Source organism: Salvelinus namaycush, chromosome 31 (genome assembly GCF_016432855.1).
Source record: "Salvelinus namaycush isolate Seneca chromosome 31, SaNama_1.0, whole genome shotgun sequence".
Taxonomy (NCBI): domain Eukaryota; kingdom Metazoa; phylum Chordata; class Actinopteri; order Salmoniformes; family Salmonidae; genus Salvelinus; species Salvelinus namaycush.
This window is the reverse complement of record NC_052337.1, coordinates 40,995,791-41,017,451: the sequence shown is the minus strand read 5'-3', so window position 1 is coordinate 41,017,451 and position 21,661 is coordinate 40,995,791. Positions and strand designations below refer to the sequence as shown.

The window sequence follows — 21,661 nt, the reverse complement described above, 5'->3', positions numbered from 1 at the left end:
TAAAGAGTGGGAGAGAGGGTGAGGGAGAAGTAGATGCAGAGAGACAGACGTAGCGGGCTGAGAATCTGCCCTAGTTCTCTCCAGAGCCTGTGGATGTCATCCTCGCTGTGATCTGCTATGTAGTCAGCACCAAGCACCAAGCAGCACACCCCGTCATATATCTGCTGCTCTCTGACACTCTTCCACTTCCTATTCCTGCCTCGTCATACCAGGCGGTCCCATTTGTCCCACAGGCAGCAGACAGGCCAGGTGGAGAGACATAGGGCTAACCACACACACCAACGGCACACACACACACACTTACAGCCTGGAAGACCCGTCCCCGCCCACCCCAGAGCGTCCGTAAATAACTTCCCCATTTCCAATGCCGTTTGCCACTCGCCGTATTTATACCAGCAATCATATCAACCCAGTCCCCGGCCCTGGCCACCTATAAAGAACATGTGAACAGAATCCATAATGGACTCGTAAGGAATCCCGGGTGACATTGTGTCTTCAGGGTAGGGAAGGAGAAAGAGGTAGAGGGGGAGGAGAAGGAGAGGGGTGAGGAGCTCTAGGGGTCACGCTTGAACAGGCTGAATGAGCCTGAGTCTTTGTGTTGCTAATGTGTGTGATCAGAAGATCAATGATACGGCTCGAGAGCAGAGAGGGGAGAGCAGAGAGGAGAGGAGGGAAGGGAGGGGTTGCACCACTCCAAACATAACATCAGAAGGGAGATGTAGAGCACAGGATAATGTGTAGAGTTTACCAAAGCCAGAGTTTACACTGCAGACACACTGCAGACACGCTGCTTATAGTCCAGAGTTTACACTGCAGACACACTGCTTATAGTCCAGAGTTAACACTGCAGACACACTGCTTATAGTCCAGAGTTTACACTGCAGACACACTGCTTATAGTCCAGAGTTTACACTGCAGACACACTGCTTATAGTCCAGAGTTTAACTGCTTAAAGTCCCGAGTTTACACTGCAGACACACTGCTTATAGTCCAGAGTTTACACTGCAGACAAACACTGCTTATAGTCCAGAGCTTACACTGCAGACACACTGCTTATAGTCCAGAGTTTACACTGCAGACACACTGCTTATAGTCCAGAGCTTAGACTGCAGACACACTGCTTATAGTCCAGAGTTTACACTGCAGACAAACACTGCTTATAGTCCAGAGTTTACACTGCAGACACACTGCTTATAGTCCAGAGTTTACACTGCAGACACTGCTTATAGTCCAGAGCTTAGACTGTGGGCTTCATGATACATACACTAACACCTTATTGACCTAGGTATTCCATCACCCTTCATCCACATTCATGGATATTTGGTAGACTTAGTTGGCTGTTGGGACATGTTTCACCCTCGATAAACATACCGTAAAACCACAGGGAGTTGCTCCATAGCTGTGGTTTCCTTGACTGCATGCTTTTGGTTTTTAAACACGACCCTTTCTCTATGAGACTGTAGTTAATCAGTAATAGAAGATACGTAACCCAGACCACAACTTAGTTGAACATTATCTCACATGGAATTTCAGGAACATGGAAAAAACATTACTGATTAGATGAGGAGGAGTGAAAGTATGTTATGTTACGGTTTTAGTTCCTTTGTTTATTTTATTGTTGTCTCGTTGCATCAGACATGTCTGTCTCTGAATATTAAGTCTGGCACGTAAGATTACTTGTATTAAACACTACCGGTCAAAAGTTTTAGAACACCCACTCCAGGGTTTTTCTTCATTTGACTATTTTCTAGATTGTAGAATAATAGTGAAGACATCAAAACTATGAAATGGCACATATGGGATCATGTAGTAACCAAAAAAAGTGTTAAACAAATCAAAGTATATTTTAGATTTGAGATTCGTCAAATAGCCACCCTTTGCCTTGATGACAGCTTTGCACACTCTTGGCATTCTCTCAACTAGCTTCACCTGGAATGCTTTTCCAACTGCCTTGAAGGAGTTCCAACATATGCTGAGCAGATGTGGGTTGCTTTTCCTTCACTCTGTGGTCCGACTCATCCCAAACCATCTCAATTTGATTGAGATCAGGGGATTGTGGAGGCCAGGTCATCTGATGCAGCACTCCATAGCCCTTACAAAGCCTGGAGGTGAGTTGGGTCATTGTCCTGTTGAAAAACAAATGATATTCCCACTAAGCCCTAACCAGATGGGATGGTGTATTGCTGCAGAATGCTGTGGTAGCCATGCCAATTCATTAAAAATCCTACAATGTGATCTTCTGGATTTTTTTCCCTCATTTTGTCTGTCATAGTTGAAGTGTACCTATGATGAGAATTACAGGCCTCTCTCATCTTTTTAAGTGGGAGAACTTGCACAATTGATGGCTGACTCAATAATTTTTTGCCCCACTGTAAGACAGGGAATTTTTACGAGGATTAAATGTCAGGAATTGTGAAAAACGGAGTTTTTAAATGGATTTGGCTAAGGTGTATGTAAACTTCTGACTTCAACTGCAGATACACTGAGTGTACAAAACATTAATATTATTGAGTTGCACCCCCTTTTGCCCTCAGAACAGCCTCGATTCATTGGGGCATGGACTCTACAAGGTGTGCTGGCCCATGTTGACTCCAGTGCTTCCCATAGTTGTGTCAAGTTGACTGGATGTCCTTTGGTTGGTGGACCATTCTTGATACACATGGGAAACTGTGAGCGTGAAACACCCAGAAGCGTTGCAGTTCTTGACACACTCAAACCCGTGCGCCTGGCACCTACTACCATACCCCGTTCAAAGGCTCTTAAATATTTTGTCTTGCTCATTCACCCTCTGAATGGCACACATACACAATCCATGTCACAGTTGTCTCAAGGCTTAAAAATACCTCTTTAACCTGTCTCCTCCCCTTCATCTAGACTGATGGATTTAACAAGTGACGTCAATAAAGGATCATACAGTAACTTTCACCTGGATTCACCTGGTCAGCCTATCATGGAAAGATCAGGTGTTCCTAATGTCTTGTACACTCAGTGTTGATATGATTTATTTGACAAAAAAAACAACCTAGGATAACACAAACAAGTTTAGAAACGTATTTCCATTGTGGTAATTTTGTTAACAAAATACATCATCAATGAACAACAAAGTAAAGATGGAAAACTAATGGAGTTGAGGCAGTTTGGAAAAGTCCGTATGGTGTTAGCGGAGGGCGCAGATGGTACAGTACAGCCAGGGAGAAAGTCAGTCTGTCAGACAAGCCAGGAGCTCTTCATCAGGGCCCATCGCTTTGTCCAACGTTCCCAGTTCCTCCATAGTAACCACTCCTCCGTAGGTAGCTGATCCTCCATTGTAGACAGCGTAGCACGCACCTGGGTGATGCTTTGGCTGCAGTAAAGCACCAGAAAATCAACCACACCTCAGCAGTGGTCAGGAACAGTCCCTCTTCCTCTCTGACATCGCAGCCTCCATCTTCCAACCAGCAGGTGAAACAAAAAAGATGGGGCTGCTGCTGCATTATTGAAATGGCAACATTAGCCATCCAACTAGCTAGCTAGCCAAGGCAAACAAACAGATTTAACATCAAAGTCCTGTAACAGGACATTGAAGACCATGTTTATGTGATGAAAACAGAGATAGATTTTTTTTTTAAATAAAAAATTCACATTTGTATTTAATAAATGTACAGGAGCTCTCTGCCTAGGCGACCTCATGGGCACCATGGCCATTGTAGTTTGTACTGTCTCTTTGTGTATCTCACCTCTTCAGAGTGAACCCATTGTCTTGTACCTGTCCATGAGGACAATCACACCACAGTTCTCTAATACACTCCCTAAAATGACCTCTGTTGTTGCCCAAGGTCAGGCAGATCATCATGATAGCTTTACTGTTTATTAGACTGGGGGATTCCTGATGGTTAAACAACTCTCAATCCATCCAATAAGTGTCACCGGGAGTGAATTACAATGCAAAATATATCAACTTTACATTCATTTTTCATGTTACATTTGTTACATGGCTGTTTCTAAACCCTTGGCTTTGCAATAGATAAAAGCAACTAGACCAATGATGTCGTCTCTATTGTACACTACTTGTCACTGTACACTAGATAATATGACACCATGTGTACTTGTAGATGTGTACTAGATCATGTTACACGATGTATACTTGTAGACACACACTGGATAACACTACATTCTATGGGCTTTTCTATGGACTGTAAAGCCTTTCCCAATTCTTCGCTAACAAGATAACATCTCTGTGTTTCAGTGGTCAGGTTCCCTCCGAGGCTGAAGCCAATTATTTAGGGATAGCTAAAACACTGGATATGTATGGAGTCGACCTTCACCCTGTGTTCGTAAGTAGGAGCTGGACTCACTGACTGTGCAGAAGACTGAGATGCTTGTTAGAGTTGTATTCTGTGGTTTATCACAATCACCATGCCTTGATCATGTTCCTTACTATTTCTCTCATGGCAGCCTTACCATTTGGTTCTGTTTACTGAGATGACTTTTTTTTCCTTTGACACATACTTTAGTATCCTTACTGTGTTATTTCTGGTTGGCACTTATTATGTAAATTGTGTTTGGTATAATACCTGTTATTGTGGTGTTTTGCAGGGAGAGAATCAGTCTGAATACTTCCTGGGGCTGACACCTATTGGAGTTGTTGTTTACAAAAACAAAGCACAGGTTGGGAAGTATTTCTGGTAGGTATTGTTTTGTGGCAGTATTTCATGAGATTCATCCACTTTAAATTTGCTATCATAACCTTGAATACAATAGACACTAAAAAGAAAAAAGGTTCCTGGAGTATCCTTTAGGGGTTCTTCGAATTGAAACTGTGGGGAAACCCCTATAAGTTCTTCGACAAAGCCTTTTTGATGGATCCTCCAAAAACTTTTGGGGTAGATGTTTGAACTACCCCCCCCCCCATATTATTATTAATAACACGCATAACAATAACACAATATTTTAAGTTGTCAGTGTTTGATTTTAGTGACAAGGCCGAATAAAAAATGATATGACAAACTCCCAGCAGAGCCCCAAGTCCAATGGGTATGTATATCCTCTGGCTTGTTGATGTTCACCGTATCAATAGCCAGAATGATTTTGCAGTGCATGGTGATTGAACAGATTTCCTGTTATATTCATCAGTGGTGTGGGGAGGGTGAAGTCTGAATCCCAAAAATAGTAATTATACAGATGATTAACACAACAGTATTCATACCATAGTTTTTGTGGTAAATGGGAATGGGATTTTTTTTAAACTTTTGATAATGGTTTTCATATACATACCTTGTCCATAATGTAGAGGCCTATGGGATTTTCATTGAAGGGAGGAGGATGGTACATGTGATCTGCAAAACATACCAACACCAATTGACATACCTTTGTATGCCTCTTCGTCTGTATACCTACAGACACAACCAATCCAGCTAGCCTTCAACATATTCTTATAGCCTACATCATCTTATCTCTGTTGATTGATATCCATTGAATTGTGTCCATTTTCTGTTTTTAGAAAGATGAGCACAAATATCAAAAGATAGATATTGTTTTAGGATGATACCATCTATTTAGATCATGTTAGGGACAAACCTTACCTTATATTGAGGAGACCTGTACATTTTTTTTATTTAAGTGCCTGCACCTGTTGTCCTCTCAAATTCAAATCAAAATGTTTCAGTTGGGCAGTTTGGTTCCTGAAAGAACCCCCAGCAACTGAGGAGGTTCCTCGGATGAACCCCACCTCCTTCTTGGGAAGAAGGCAGGTTTCTTGGCAATTTTCAGTGCCAAGAAACCTACGGTTCTTCAAAGAACTTTGAGGATCTTAGAAGAACCCTTGTTAAAACCCCAAATTTTTACAAGTGCACCTCATCTGTTTGTTTACATTTATCGTTTCAGGCCAAGGATAACTAAAGTGCATTTTAAGGAAACACAATTTGAGCTTCGAGTTGTTGGAAAAGATGTAAGTCACCAGTTATTGTCTTTCAGTAAGTTATGTGCTGTATGTCTACCTCTGCTTTGTTTGTGATTCCTCAAGTAATTTTGCCATGTTTCATGAACTCAATAATGTGAGATCACTCGCACTAGCTAACTCGTAATTACTGCATGAATCGAAAACAGTTTGTTTGAATATCACAGGTGTGGAAAGCCTCCTTGTAGAAATATTCCCCGTGTCAGACCTTATTATGAGGTATAAAACTGACAATGTTCCCAGGAATATCTGCAGTACTCCCATGTGAAACCATGAAAGATCCACGGTGTGTTTGATCTTGAGACATTTCGACATAAACGTTAGGAGGATGTAAGGAGAGGAATTAAAGAAACATGACAGTTCAGCCTCGAATCTCCCGTCGTCACGGATGTTCACTTCACGGGTGCAAATGAGAAAAGATAGGCACCTCAAAACAAATCCAGCTTCATGCTGAACTTTTGAATCTTTGGGGAATTTTCTAAGTACATTTTTGGGGGGGCTTTTGGGGAGGATAATGATCATTTTGATCATTTTCAAAGTGATGGAAAAACTGAAGTGGTGTGGCCTACCCCTTCAGATATCACTAAAGCAGAACCACTTTTCTCCTCTCTCTGTTGAGATAGTTAGACTCATTGAGACCTGTGAGTCTTTCTGAATGATATGGTTTACTTTATTCAACCTGAGAGAGTCTCATTAAGCCGTGAATAGAGAGGCCTTGGAGTAGAGAACCATGATAACCCCATTATTGATAATATCAGAGCAGCTCAGAACGGAGCTTCATTTGAATATAGGAGACCTATGGGCTTACGGTAGCTACCTCCTCTCTGAGACGAGCTGTAGGGGAGTCTAGAGAGTGCGAGTTGTCCTCTCGCTACAGTGATATCCATTTGCCTAATGACCCAACAGACATCCCGTCTAGGTTGAGAGATTACACACTACCTGTTCATTTACATAAACACTTAGATAAAACACATGTAATGGTACATTTGATACGAGTCCTTTCCACCACCACCACAATTGTTGTTTTCGGGATTAATGATGAAATGGCTCGTTATGATATACATCTTCTTGGTTCAGCTGATGAATGTGATTTGTATTATTTGTTTGTTGATTGTATAAGAGATGATGTTGTTGTTTATTTGCAGTGTACAGAGACGTCGTTCTTCTTCGAGGCACCCAATAAGACGGCCTGTAAACATCTGTGGAAGTGCTGCGTAGAACACCACACTTTCTTTAGGTAAAAAACTATAAACGCGCACACACAGTCATGGGCAAATACTACAGTATACTGTACCAACACTATTGTAACTTTTCAGTTCGAACTTCTACCACCTTCCACAGGTAAAACCCCAAACTATTTATGCTTCAGTGGAAAAATGTTCCCTTTTATCTACAACACGATCACCCACACTAATTCCAACAAAAGCCCTTCTCTGTTATCCCCTCAGGTAGAAACAACACTATCACATACCTCTTAACATGAAGATCCCAGAGTCCCTCAGTCCTTAATCAAAGTGAACAAGGCCTCTGTCTGGCAGCGCAGCTGGCCTAATGAGAGCAGACTTACACGGACTGTGCCCTAAAGAGCAGGAAAGGCAGCAAGGCGCGTGAGGCTCTGGATTTACGCTGTTTAATCCGCGTGTGAACCCTGCAGTCTGCTGGGTCCCTGTGGCACAGACAGACCTGGAGCTGACAGGTAGACAGGAGGGGAGGGGGCTTGACAGGTTATACCCCCCCCCCCCCCAGGCGTATAGTCCTCTGGGGGAGAGTAGGGTGGAGGGGTTGGGAGGTTTGGGAGGTTTGGATGAGAGAATGGGAGAGAATGTGTTATGCTGTGATGGGACTATGACACGAAGGTGGGAGAAGTGGGCTTAAGCCATCGGATGAAAATAGGCAGGTATCTGCTGCAGTTTTAATGTGAGTGGATGTATTATACAAGCCCTTATAGACACCTGAAGAAAGAGTGAGAAAAACAATGAGAAGAGGTAAAAACACAGGTTCATTTTAGCTTCTGGTTGGGTGTACTGACTACATCCACCTACCTTCAGTACTTTTTCTCCATCTAACCTTCCATCCAAGTGTTTTACAACAGTGACTTGAGTTATCTGAAGTGTTACGGAGCCCTGTGAGCGAGGCCATAGTGGTAGTGGTGTATTAAAGTGGTGTTGGTTTTGAGAGAGGCCTTAGCGCAATGCTGTAGTGGTGATGGTTGTGTTAATAACACATGGCTGGGTGAGAGACTACAAGAGGCTTTTATAATGGCCTTTTGCTTTCCATCTATACGGTAATGGAGTAATGTACCACTAGTACCAGATACTCTCTCTGACTCAGAGTTTTGAATTTTAATGAAGCCCGAAAGCTCTTAGTGGTGTTCGAGCATCCATTATGTCATTAATGCAATGATCAGAACAAGAGAACTGCTTATTTTTATATATATATACAGCAATTGAGTTCGCTTCTCTTCCTTTAAATGTATAAAAAGTACAAAGTGAATTCAGGAATCAAACACGCCGGTCACCTTTGTGAAAGACGCCATTTTTTCATTTTCCTTTCAGCCTGAGCATTTAATCCTCTTTAACCTGGTTTAGTCACATTCTAAATTCATAAAGAGAAACAGAAAAATGTATTACCTGTGGAATAATGTACTGTAGAAATGTGCACACCATATGAGACTTTAGTGGAAGTACAGTAGTTTTAAATTCGTCATCTAGGCCTGCTCTCCATTGCTGTTGAATGCTTTTTCTAGAATGCCAGAAAATGATTCCAACACACTTACAAGAAAACTATCCAAATTTGGTTCCCTGGGATCTAAACATCGGTACAGGTGAGAGAACCTCTATTCTTTATTCCCTTCAAAATGTATTTAGCTATGTATGAAAAGTATTGTAGAAACTGTATAGAATATAATGCATTTCTATCATCTGTAAGATGAAACTCCACACAAAGGTATGCATTATACACAGAAATATTATAGCATTTTTCTCTCCCCATCATTTTGGTTGGCAAAGCGGGGTGTAGGTAAATCCTAGAGAACTTCTCCCAGCATGTATTCATTCTAGAATCCACAACCTCATGAATAATGGAGACTGTTTTAGTAGAGGAGCTAAAGAGGGATACAGTGTTCAACAGACAGAGAGACTGTTTGTGTGTGCGCGTGTGACACCACAGACAAGTGGAAGACCTGAATAATTCAGAGATCACACAACATCCATCTCTCCTTTGTCTTCATTCGGTTGTCTACTTCCTGTATCTACTCAGAGAAGACTGCCACTCTGTACACCAGCGATTGTTTTCTTCAACAGTTGCAGTTTTCTGCAATATTTATTACATGATCTACTACTGACCTCTGCTAGGGTTAAGGTCCCTTCAGTCACAACCTTGGCTTTGTTTCATATGTTCATGTTGCTCTTCAACACCTCGTTGTTGCATCAGACTGTGTATCACTGGAACAGTGTGCCTGACAAAAGGGTTTGACATATCAAAAGGCCAAGACCAGATCATCTCTGTCTCACATATGAACTTGACAGGCCAGGAACATCTTCCCCTAAAAGCATGAAAAGACAAGATGACTAAACAACTCTGTGTGTGTGTGTGTGTGTGTGTGTGTGTGTGTGTGTGTGTGTGTGTGTGTGTGTGTGTGTGTGTGTGTGTGTGTGTGTGTGTGTGTGTGTGTGTGTGTGTGTCTCTCTCTCTTTCCCTACAGTGGTAAGACAGCTATGCAGATGGGCAGGGATCCGTCTATCAGTCTGCCCCGGCCAGACCTGCAGGTGGTCAGGACCCGCAGCAAGACCTACCCCAAGAGACCACCACAGACCACAGGTCAGCTGGATATGCAGCATACCTTAAGCATACACAACATCTACAGACACACTACACAACACCTAACAAGCACAATGTCACTATGACAAGGGTTACGTATCAATGGTAACTAAATGGCATACATCATACATAGCCACAAAAACATTTCCCCACCTTTCACCTCTACTGACACAGAGGAGAAACTCTCAGGTTCCTAATGACAGTTCCTCTCATGTCGGGTGCGTAGCAGCGTAGTTGAGTCTCGGTCCCAGTAAGTTTAGTATTCACTTCCTCCTCCTGTTCCCCCATCAGGAACAACAGTGCTTCAATAAGCTAATTATATTATATTCACTTCAGCAGTTCACACAGACAGATGCACAGTATGTTGGCATAACGTGCTTGACTTAGCATGGTTGTTTTCACTGTGTGCAGTGGGAGAGTAATCTCTATGACACATTCAGTGGTTGAATTCTCTATAATTACCACCGCAGGGCTCAAAAATAGACAGAGCTGTGTATAATTCAGTAAATCTGAGCGCTTCGTAGGAAGGCTACCATGTCACACGTAGTTACGGACGGAGATCGTTCTAGCATTGACACGATGGAAAGAGAGAGGCAAATTGGTTCAGTATTCAATCTTACTGAACATCTCTTTTCCTTGTAGGACTGAACAATGGGAATCGGTCAAACACAAAGACGGAGAATTCGGAAAAAGAAGGAACGGCTAAGATTACAGCACTGTCGCCTGTGAAGAGGTATCAGACATGGGCAAGACATGTAGAAAATAGTGTACGAACGAGAGAGGCAGTAAGTTTGGACCAAATGGAGAAAGGGATATACAACGGAGATGGAAAGAGAAAAGAGAAGTTGAGGGGAGATTGAGAATGCTTTTCCAGTATAAAGTGACAGCTCTTCAGAAAAGTGCTTAGCCCAGACCAAATACTTTGTTTACCTGTTTGTTTATCTTTAGCGCCAAAGTAACCAAGGCGGAGAATGGTGGTCCAGAGGAACAGCGAGGGAAGCCCAATGCACCATGGGATGAGAACGCCCCACAAAGGTACAGTACTGTCTGATTGGAACCCCTGCTCTGTGATGGATCAGTCTAATATTTTTCAATTACACTATTGTCTTATAGACTAATCCTCCCTAATACTGTGTGTTATGTGTGTTACGTACATTATTTATATTTAATGGATCAAGCATGTATACACACACCACCTCCGGAGGAACAGAACATAGCCTTCAGTAGAGAAGGAGGCTTAACATAGTACACACTCCAACTGATTCATGAAATACACTACTAGAAGCAGTGTGTCAGAGCCCAGTGACGAGACACATTTTTTGTGTATATGTCTCCTTCAGTTCACAGTATAACCTGGTCCCAGATCGGTTCATGCTGTCTTGCCAAACGCTATAGTCATTGTCATGGGCCAAACAATGACCATAGGAGTTGGCAAGACGGCACAAACAGATCTGGGACCAGGCTATTATAATGAAGTATTATCTAGGGCCATTTGCATTTCAATAAGCTGGTTTCAACATGATTGAATCTACATATTGATTTGTGCTCCCTTGGTACGGGCTGTGTGTTTGTTCCAGCGTGTGTGCTTGCGTAACTGTGTATCGGAGGGGCCTTATCTGAAGCTAATGAATGCAGACAAGGTGTGTGTGTGTGTGTGTGAAGCCTGGGGTCACTTAGCAGCAGCCAGTGTTGCGACCTGCTACCCTCGGCATTTAGCTTTATCCTCTGAGGCTATGTCGTCATCATCCTGGCATATCTGAGGCTAGGTGGACAAGAATGCTATTGTTGTTTGCATAGGTAGGATGTCTTCATTCACACTAAAGACTACTGTGTAGGTCGTTTTTTTTGGCAACAGGCCACAAGTTAGTTTCATCATACAGCTCAATGTATGTTCAGTAGGATCGACAGCTAGCTGCCTTGTTTTTCTCCCCAGTGGACTGTACAACACGGCCAACGAGCGAACAAAGTCGCCTAAATTTCCCACGGCTCGTGGACGCACCCCGTCAGGAGGCAGCGAGAACGAGCCGTCCCAGAACAGACGCAGGTGTGTACTCCTCACCTTTGTCCTTTTCACCTGTCAACCTATCTCACCTCTCCTCCCAATACCTTAGCTGACACTGGTATAAACTGTCCATAAATTGTCCAGGTGTACCCTGTGCTGGTAGAGGTGTGTCCCCTTCACCTAGGGCTAGATTCTATCAGTAAAATGTTCACAATGTTGTGTTGGCAGTGTTGGAGGTGAAACTGCGTTAGAGCTGTCAAATCCACAAGCGGCTCCTTCTGTAAGCCATTGGATGCAACGAAACCACTCGCATTTATAATCTGACAAATCCCATGCAGCCGCGTTTACAAGTTCATGCAGCCGCGTTTACAAGTTCATGCAGCCGCGTTTACAAGTTCAAACACTCGAATAGGCGGCGGTCTATTGTCTACACCTCGATTAGACAGATATGGGCTATAAATTAACATGAAGACATGCATTAGCCTACACTTTCTAGCACCACTTTAAACTTCTGACATGGTAGGGATAATAAGGAAGGGAATGGTTTGACACAAGAGCAGCCGCTCACCTATTTGTCAGCTCATACTTCAGTTGCACCTTCAAAACATCTGCTATGCAGATGGTCTGCCAACGCAGGTTGGTCCTTAAGCGCCTATTTACGCAACCGTGCGTCAATCTAAGTAACATACATTTTTTTAAATCGCTTCAAAAATCTGTCAGTTTAAGCCAGAGATATATTTTTTGCATGGGCTGCGTCTCAATCCACCGTATCCGCCTATGGCGTCCTTCCGCATCTGCCTTTGAAAGCTACAGCGGTGTTTGTCAGACCTCGTGAAAGTCAGTCTTCTAATGAAAACTTTTCCTTCAAAACCTTATTCCTTATGTTCCTTTTTTTGTGTATTTTCATGTCTTTTTTGCCATTTCCGAATATGTTATTAAATGCGTATTTGTTTAAAAAAATATATTTTAATATTTTCTTATTTTGTTCATTTGGTTTTTATTATAAAAAAAAATTGTTTAATTTTTAAACTTTTTTTTTTACCCCCAATTCCATGGTATCCACTTGGTAGTTACAGTCGTCTCATTGCTGCAACTCCCGTACGGACTCGGGAGAGGCGAAGGTCGAGAGCCATTCGTCCTCCGAAACACAACCCAACCAAGCCGCCCTGCTTCTTGACACAATGCCCACTTAACCCGGAAGCCAGCCGCACCAATGCGTCGGAGGAAACACCGTACACCTGGCGACCGTGTCACCACAGCAGTCGCTAGTGCGCGATGGGATAAGGACATCCCTGCCGGCCAAACCCTCCCCTAACCCGGACGACGCTGGGCCAATTGTGCGCCGCCCCATGAGTCTCACGGTCGCGGCCGGATACAATGTCTTTGTTTTCCATGAAAGCATACATGAAATGAGTTGCAAAATGAATAGGAAATAGTCAAGACGTTGACAAGGTTATAAATAATGATTTTTAATTTAAATAATAATTGTCCTTCAAACTCTCCATTTGCAGCAATTACAGCCTTGCAGACCTTTGGCATTCTAGTTGTCAATTTGTTGCGGTAATCTGAAGAGATTACACCCCATGCTCCCTGAAGCACCTCCCACAAGTTGGATTGGCTTGATGGGCACTTCTTACGTACCATACGGTGGAGCTGCTCCCACAGCTCAATAAGGTTGAGATCCGGTGACTATAATAGAGTGGCCAGCACAGACAGAATACCAGCTGAATGCTTCTTCCCTAAATAGTTCTTGCATAGTTTGGAGCTGTGCTTGGGGTCATTGTCCTGTTGTAGGAGGAAATTGGCTTCAATTAAGCGCCGTCCACAGGGTATGGCATGGCGTTGCAAAATGGAGTGATAGCCTTCCTTCATCAAGATCCCTTTTACCCTGTACAAATCTCCCACTTTACCACCACCAAAGCATCCCCAGACCATCACATTGCCTCCACCATGCTTGACAGATGGCGTCAAGCACTCCTCCAGCATCTTTTCATTTTTTCTGCATCTCACGAATGTTCTTTGTGATCCGAACACCTCAACTTAGATTCGTCTGTCCATAACACTTTTTTCCAATCTTCCTCTGTCTAGTGTCTGTGTTCTTTGCCCATCTTTTATTTTTATTGGCCAGTCTGAGATATGGCTTTTTCTTTGCAACTCTGCCTAAAAGGCCAGCATCCCGGAGTCACCTCTTCACTGTTGACGTTGAGACTGGTGTTTTGCGGGTACTATTTAATGAAGCTGCCAGTTGAGGACTTGTGAGGCGTCTGTTTCTCAAACTAGACACTCTAATGTACTTGTCCTCTTGCTCAGTTGTGCACCGGGGCCTCCCACTCTTTCTATTCTGGTTAGAGTCAGTTTGCGCTGTTCTGTGAAGGGAGTAGTACACAGCGTTGTACGAGATCTTCAGTTTCTTGGCAATTTCTCGCATGGAATAGCCTTCATTTCTCAGAACAAGAATAGACTGTCGAGTTTCAGAAGAAAGTTCTTTGTTTCTGGCCATTTTGAGGCCTGTAATCAAACCTACAAATGCTGATGCTCCAGATACTCAACTAGTCTAAAGAAGGCCAGTTGTATTGCTTCTTTAATCAGTACAACAGTTTTCACCTGTGCTAACATAATTGCAAAAGTCTTTTAAAATTATAAACTTGGATTAGCTAACACAGTGTGCCATTGGAACACAGGAGTGATGGTTGCTGATAATGGGCCTCTGAACGCCTATGTAGATATTCCATTAAAAAATGATGCCGTTTCCAGCTACAATAGTTATTTACAACATTAACACTGTATTTCTGATCAATTTTGTTATTTTAATGGACAAATTTGTTTTGCTTTTCTTTCAAAAACAAGGACATTTCTAAGTGACCCCGAACTTTTGAACGGTAGTGTATATATTTTTATACCTAAAGGGGTCCTAAAATTCGAAATCAAATAGCTAAATGATCCATCATAAAACAATTCCATATGTTAGCTTAGTACTTTAGACTTTGAGGCCCTAGCCAATAACTTTTCACCTGTCAACCATAATAACTGACAGTTATATGGGCTATCCATAGCCTTACCAGGTGTGTCCAGGTAGTTATATGGGCTATCCATAGCCTTACCAGGTGTGTCCAGGTAGGTGTGCCTGTTGCAGGTAGAAAGTGAACGTCCGGTAGTGACAGGAGGGGAGAATACATCCGCTGCTGTTGCTCCTTCAGTCATTTCCCTGTTGAAAAGTACATTCATAGATGTAGACAGATATTTCACCGGCTGTATAAATGTGAAGCATCCGTCTGGCGTTTCCACTCACTACCAAATATGGTAGTGAGAGGAAGCCCAGTGGCTGGCAGTGGGAGAAGATGGAATGAGATTGATTTTGGCCTACATTCTGCAAATTTTCTCATCGATGAAACATTTGATCTGAATACAGTTTTCTGTTCTTAAAACTATAGGGTAAAGTTTGAAAAAATTGTGTTGTTTAGAAGGAGTGCAAAGGCGAATTTAGGTATTGCACACGTGCAGGGCACAGAGTTGGCGTTCCCGAACCGAAACATGCAAATATTTGCTAGAACTCGCCAATAGGATCTCGCTAGCTTGTGCTTGGCTCTGCCCACTATGACTCATTTGTTCCCATTGGAAATGACAGACTGTGGTCTGTCTTGGGTTAGTTATAAGAATCTTTGCTACATCTATGGGATAATGTTGCCTTCTAGTGGTGTCATGTGGAACTGTCCGATTGCATTACGCACAATATTGTGTGTATGTGTATAGCGTAATATTTTAACCTTGTAATAGCTGTTAAATTGTTCCTATACAAGCAGTTAATTACAGAAAAAGATTGTGAAGACATTGTCTAAATTGCCTTGTAAATGTGACAATAGTGTATTGAAGCTACTGAAAGGGCACAGTAGTATGTTTGTACTAGGCCATTGTAGTAATCAAATAAAATGTAATATGATGATTCATAAAGGTTAGTCTGGTCTGTCTGTTGTGCGGCAGAGATGCAGAGTTTCTGGGTAGAAACAGTGAATCAGATTGCCCCGAGGGTGCGATGGAGTAGTCTCTTTGAATGAAATAGATACTGGTGATTAGCATAAAGCATGGTTGGATAGATGCTCTCTGAATGTTTATGATTGTTAAAACATTTTAAACTCATAAAACCTCCGTTTAATAGTATTTGTAACATGACGGTGACATTAATATAACATTAAACATGACAGTGACACTTCTGTGATCTGGTCCCTCAGGAAAGGCCAGGCCAGTGATCCAACAGATCCGCAGCAGCAGAACAAACAGCAAAGGAGAAGGTATAGTTAACTTACAGAACTAAAGAGTAAATTCTTAAAATTCTCAGCCTCTGTCCTGTTTTCAACTTAAAGGGTCAGATCTTTACATACACATCGACTTGATGAGTCAGACGAGTGAAAACCCAGTGACCAGCCGACATGGTCGTTGATGTGCTGTATTTGTATGTCCACCATCACAGTTGTACACAGATAACAGTTTACTCATTGTGTGGTTCTGTTTGTCAGTAGTTACATTAGTCCTGGAGTCATTTCTGTAAAAGTAAGCGTCAACCCTCTCACTCACCCCCTCTCCCACACACTTTTGTCCTCTCTCCCTGAAAGGTCATACACGAACAACATTCCATCTCATTCTCTTTCTCCCCGTAAACCTTTTAACCCCGTTTGATTCACCGCCTCCCACCTGCAGGTCACGTTCCCGTGGCAACACCAGTAGTGGCAGCGAGTCTGAGAACTCCACCCGGGATCATCGTAAAAAGAGGAACCGGTGAGTGATGTCACTGTGCTTCCTACAAGTAGACATGACATATGCAAAGCTCTATAGTAAACTACTACTACTTCACCCTCATGTGTTGTACATGGTGGAATTGCTCCCAAGACAACTATTTTCCTAAGCCAGTGTCTGTCGTGGACGTTGTAAATTGAAGAGATAAAGCATACTATCACGCTGCTATTGTCTGAACGATGCCATATCTTATTGAACAGCTATATCATATTGTAGGCCAACGATGGCCCCCTAGCCGGGTCATACGACACACTACAGACCGTCTAGATATCTCAGCGCAGCAAAACGAATATATCTCATGGAAACCTGTTGTGACAGTGAAAACGGTGATGTATGTAATGTATCGCTTGGCGAGGTCCCTGGAGGGACGTGTTAGATGGATCATGTGTCGTAGTAGTTGCGAGTTGCAACCGTACTGTCGTCTCTGTTTGTCTGTGCGGATGGGATGAGGTTTTAGTGCATCTTCAGGTCTGTCGTGTAGATATGCTTGTTTTGTATTTTCCGTGTAACATGGTTCTCCTGTATAATAACTCATATAACTGGTATTGATTGTATTATCATTTATCCTCCAGGTCTCGTCAAGAGAATGAGATGGTGGACTCTGGTCCTCAGTGGGAAGCTGTGCTCCGCCGTCAGAAGGAGAGGTCTCAGAACGACCCAAGCCACCGCCGCTCACGACACCGCTCTCGATCGTAAGTTACGCAGACTAACACACACACACACACACACACACACACACACACACACACACACACACACACACACACACACACACACACAAGGTTGCAAGATCGAATCCCCGAGCTGACAAGGTAAAAATCTGTCATTCTGCCCCTGAACAAGGCAGTTAACCCACTGTTCCTAGGCCGTCATTGAAAATAAGAATTTGTTCTTAAAGGACTTGCCTAGTTAAATAAACACACACACAAACCCTCCTTCCCTGTCCTCCCTGCTCGAGAGACCCAACTCAGACCCGACCTGGGGAAATGATTTAAGCTCTTAGATACAACATTATTGGGTACCACCTCAATTCCAAGACACAGAGAATAATGTCCATTCATTTCAATACAACCTCCCTCTTATAAATAACCCTTCAACTACTAACCCTTGTAATTCTGTGACGTCTTCCAGGCGGAGTCCAGACGTGCAGGCTAAGGAACAACTGTGGAAACACATCCAGTAAGTCCCATGACTCCAGTTATGAGGTTCAACAGTGGTCTTTTAGAAATTGGCCTTTTCATCATGTGTTATGGAAAGTCAAATGTGTAACACTGTAATAATTTGACTAAGCATTCATTAACTATTTATGAAGTGTATACTATTGAATAATGTATACTTGCACAGCCTTCAAAAGGTTGTTGACACAGCATTGTCTCTAGGGTTATGGGAAGAGAGATAACATGTCCTGGTGGTCTTACCCCTATAGGAAGGAGCTGGTGGACCCGGCTCCAGACCTCACAGAGGATCAGCTGAAGGAGATCCCCTACAAGAAAGTGGAGTGAGTAACTGCTCTTCCCTTCCTCATTAGATTAGATAGATAAGGATGAAAAATGGTCTAAAGGACAATCGCAGATGGCTATGAATTGATCATGCGGAGTCAATACGTTGGGGGTAGGGTGTCTTGATCTGCACTTGGATAAGAAAATAAGAGATTCAAAGCTCGGCTCGTGTGAATTACTGAATCGTTATTTCATAGTCGTCCACCCTGTAGAGATACATTGTGCTCCAGACAGACCACTATCTCACCGTCTCTGAAGTTGATGGATTCAGTATAGAGAGGCCTTATATCCCTAGGCTGAATAAGAGGTAGGCCTACTGTCCTACACATGAGATGAAGGGAATGATTTTATGTTCATCCCTTCCTTCCAGAACCCAAGGAGACCCAATAAAAATCCGGCACTCTCATTCTCCCCGGAGCTTCCGTCAGTACCGGCGCTCCCAGTGCTCCGAAGGGGAGAGATCCGTGCTCTCTGAGGTCAAGTGAGTGTAAACTGGTCTCAGGCCAGATCGTATGGTTTTTCACTGTGCAGTCTTACTAGAAATGTATCTCGGGTGGGATTCAATCCGAAGCGCGTTATAGAGAGCTGCCTATAATGCGCCTTTGAAAGGCAATTACCGACGTTCGCGGAGATCGCATTCACGGTAAACGCTGCAAATGACTGCCCAATTGGAAGTGACCTTTAAAAATGTCTAGAGCGCTGCAACGCGCCTCAAATTGAATCTCGGGCTCGACCCTAGTTTATTTATTGTGCCGACACTTGATGCTGAAGTTTCTTTCCTGTATTGTCCAGCACCTTTTAGACACGATAGTGGGAATGACGGTACGCTTTATAAATAATATGTACTGTATCATATGATCCTGTTTTATGTCTTCCAAGATCTAACACATCCCTACCCACTCCACAGCGCCCGGACAGATCTTGTGCCCCCATTACCTGTGACACGAACAGCAGACATCCCAGGTTCCAGCTCCACCCCCTCTCAGGTCAGTCCGACTCCTTTTGCTGTGGTCGGTGCCACACGTGTACTACCTCTGACAAAGGCCGTGAGGCAGGAATTTTAGAAATGAATAAAAATTCTACTTTGCAAGTGCATAGTGGAACGCTTTCTTTCCTTTGAATGACAGCGCTACATGTCTAAAGCACAATACTAGATTTTATTACCAGATCCTCCAGTCAGTTGATTAATCTCCCAGCACTCATATCGGTGTGTTTGTTGTGCGTTTTCCAGAAGAAGCACGGATCCAGAGACACCCTGCTCTCAGAGATCATAGAGCATGATGTGAAGAGCAGCGCTAAGGTGGTGAAGACTGTCCACTCTCCCAGGACCAAGGTTGAGACGTGACCTGGCCAAAACACAACCCCCCACCGCAGAAACCATGCCACAATCTCCCACCAACACAAAACGTCAAGACCACCCTGATTTCTTGAAAGAAAAAAAGAACTTGTGAAATACAATGGAGGGAGCTGTATAGAGTACAATGGCTGTACAGTGCGCTAGTGACAAGCCCCACCTTGAAATACTCCTGTGTGTTTATGTACAGTAACGTTATGTGTTAGATAATGCATGGACAAAAATGTCACTGGTCTATGTGCCAGTATGCTCTGCTGTCTTTTGGACCACACCACACTGGAAACCCTGTACAGTATCTTCACATCATTTATACAAGCACATTTCAGGCTTAAGTCCCTGTTGAGTAAGCCAGATCTCAGATCTGTTTGTGCTGAATAGCCAACTCCACAACTACCATAGGCTATACAGCACAAACAGATCTGAGATCTGGCTCGTCCTGAGTGGGGGAAAATATACTGTATCTACAGTTAGTCTGTCTAGAGCAAGTCATGCAACTACTCTCTTTGTCACCTGTTCATGCATGTAGCAACAACAGTTGCTAATTAAGCGGCGAAACCTTTTCAGTTATTTTAAACTCGGATAAGTGTTTTATAATAAAACACATATTCAGTTATTTTAACACTGATAAGAGTTCTACAATAAAACTGAATTTCTGATTTTTTGGGTTTGTTAGCACATTGATTTCAGTCCAATGCTCACATGAAGGCTGAGGATGAGACTATGAATTGCGTAGCGAACACTGCACGGTGAGGTCCGACTGCAATCAAATCATGTTTTCCTATGCATTTGCCTCCGATTTGGTTTGTGTTATTATAATACAACACAGTATTAAAACAGTGTTTCACTCATACATGTTGAGCTCCATATGGACACTGAGTGTGCGTCTGAAATGGCACCCTATTCCATATATAGTGCACTCCTTTTGACCAGACCCTTATGGGCCCTGGTAAAACAATGATTTACTATAGGGGAGAGGGTGCCATTTCAGATACAGACTGGGTTATTATATTGTCAAGTCAGGTGTGTTTACTGTAAGTGTTCTCTACTGTAGGAACCTTTGCTGCTGGATCCCATTTTGTTTTGTTCATGAGTACTGAATAACTTTTGTATTTCTCTGCTGTTTTAAGGTAAAAAAAAAAAAAAAAAAGTAACTTAGAACTGTGTAGCTACACTGTACAGTTGTTAAACTGGAATTTCAGTCCTTTTCAATAAATACATTCAATATGTCTCAAACATCATTTTATGTTTCCTGCTATTGTCAAATGCTCTGGAGGGGTGGTCCATGAGCTTCAATCTACCTTTTCTACTTGGGCCTCCACTTGCTCTGGTTTGGTTTGATTTTGTATTGTTTCTATGGTTAACCTGTCACCACCAGAGGGAGCTATATGACCAGGATTTGCTCTGTAATGGTTGACTGTCAAGACTACTTGAAGACTGTAAAACTGAGACCAAGATGATCATGTGTGACATGATAACGCATTGATAATGGTTTGCATCTGTATCTGCTTTTTCCTTCTACGCTTTTCAGAAGGTCACTTAGTGTGACCTGATAGACTTTTCTTGACCTGACTGCCATGTCTTTGTTCACCTATCCCAATAGTGTGCCATTTGGATCTTTAATCTTTATATATTTTTTAAGCGCATACTTGCAAACTTCCTCGTAGTATTGCTGAGTCATTACTTCCTAACCTGGTTCTCTGTGGTGACAGTGTCTGGGATGACTCACTCTGCCTGGCTGGAATGACTCACTCTGCATGGCTGGAATGACAAGATAGAAAGGCAGAGGTGAAGAAGTAGTTTAGCAGCTGCTACAGCAGGGGTAGGTGGCTAGATTCAGTAGTTTAGCAGCTGCTACAGCAGGGGTAGGTAGCTAGATTCAGTAGTTTAGCAGCTGCTACAGCAGGGGTAGGTGGCTAGATTCAGTAGTTTAGCAGCTGCTACAGCAGGGGTAGGTAGCTAGATTCAGTAGTTTAGCAGCTGCTACAGCAGGGGTAGGCAGCTAGATTCTGTAGTTTAGCAGCTGCTACAGCAGGGGTAGGTGGCTAGATTCAGTAGTTTAGCAGCTGCTACAGCAGGGGTAGGTGGCTAGATTCTGTAGTTTAGCAGCTGCTACAGCAGGGGTAGGTGGCTAGATTCAGTAGTTTAGCAGCTGCTACAGCAGGGGTAGGCAGCTAGATTCTGTAGTTTAGCAGCTGCTACAGCAGGGGTAGGTGGCTAGATTCAGTAGTTTAGCAGCTGCTACAGCAGGGGTAGGCAGCTAGATT

At 43.0% G+C, this 21,661-nt stretch overlaps 1 protein-coding gene across 5 annotated transcripts in view; it reads left to right on the top strand.

Annotated features, from left to right (window-relative positions):
• LOC120025660 (band 4.1-like protein 4) overlaps positions 1-20,635 on the top strand; it is an 81,843-nt gene extending 61,208 nt beyond the window's left edge. The window contains exons 8-24 of one of the 5 annotated variants that reach the window (XM_038970207.1): positions 4,226-4,313; positions 4,576-4,664; positions 5,863-5,926; positions 7,081-7,172; positions 8,682-8,759; positions 9,639-9,754; positions 10,397-10,487; positions 10,703-10,789; positions 11,688-11,798; positions 15,983-16,042; positions 16,449-16,526; positions 17,117-17,236; positions 17,676-17,723; positions 17,971-18,042; positions 18,414-18,524; positions 18,951-19,029; positions 19,275-20,635. In XM_038970207.1, the coding sequence (XP_038826135.1) occupies positions 4,226-4,313; positions 4,576-4,664; positions 5,863-5,926; positions 7,081-7,172; positions 8,682-8,759; positions 9,639-9,754; positions 10,397-10,487; positions 10,703-10,789; positions 11,688-11,798; positions 15,983-16,042; positions 16,449-16,526; positions 17,117-17,236; positions 17,676-17,723; positions 17,971-18,042; positions 18,414-18,524; positions 18,951-19,029; positions 19,275-19,388 (1,498 nt within the window). In that variant the 3' untranslated portion in view covers positions 19,389-20,635. Of the gene's footprint in view, positions 1-4,225; positions 4,314-4,575; positions 4,665-5,862; positions 5,927-7,080; positions 7,173-7,383; positions 9,599-9,638; positions 9,755-10,396; positions 10,488-10,702; positions 10,790-11,687; positions 11,799-15,982; positions 16,043-16,448; positions 16,527-17,116; positions 17,237-17,675; positions 17,724-17,970; positions 18,043-18,413; positions 18,525-18,950; positions 19,030-19,274 lie in introns of those variants that run through there. The other 4 variants (XM_038970209.1, XM_038970208.1, XM_038970210.1 and 1 more) reach the window with 4 other exon arrangements.
• Positions 20,636-21,661: the final 1,026 nt, after the last annotated feature.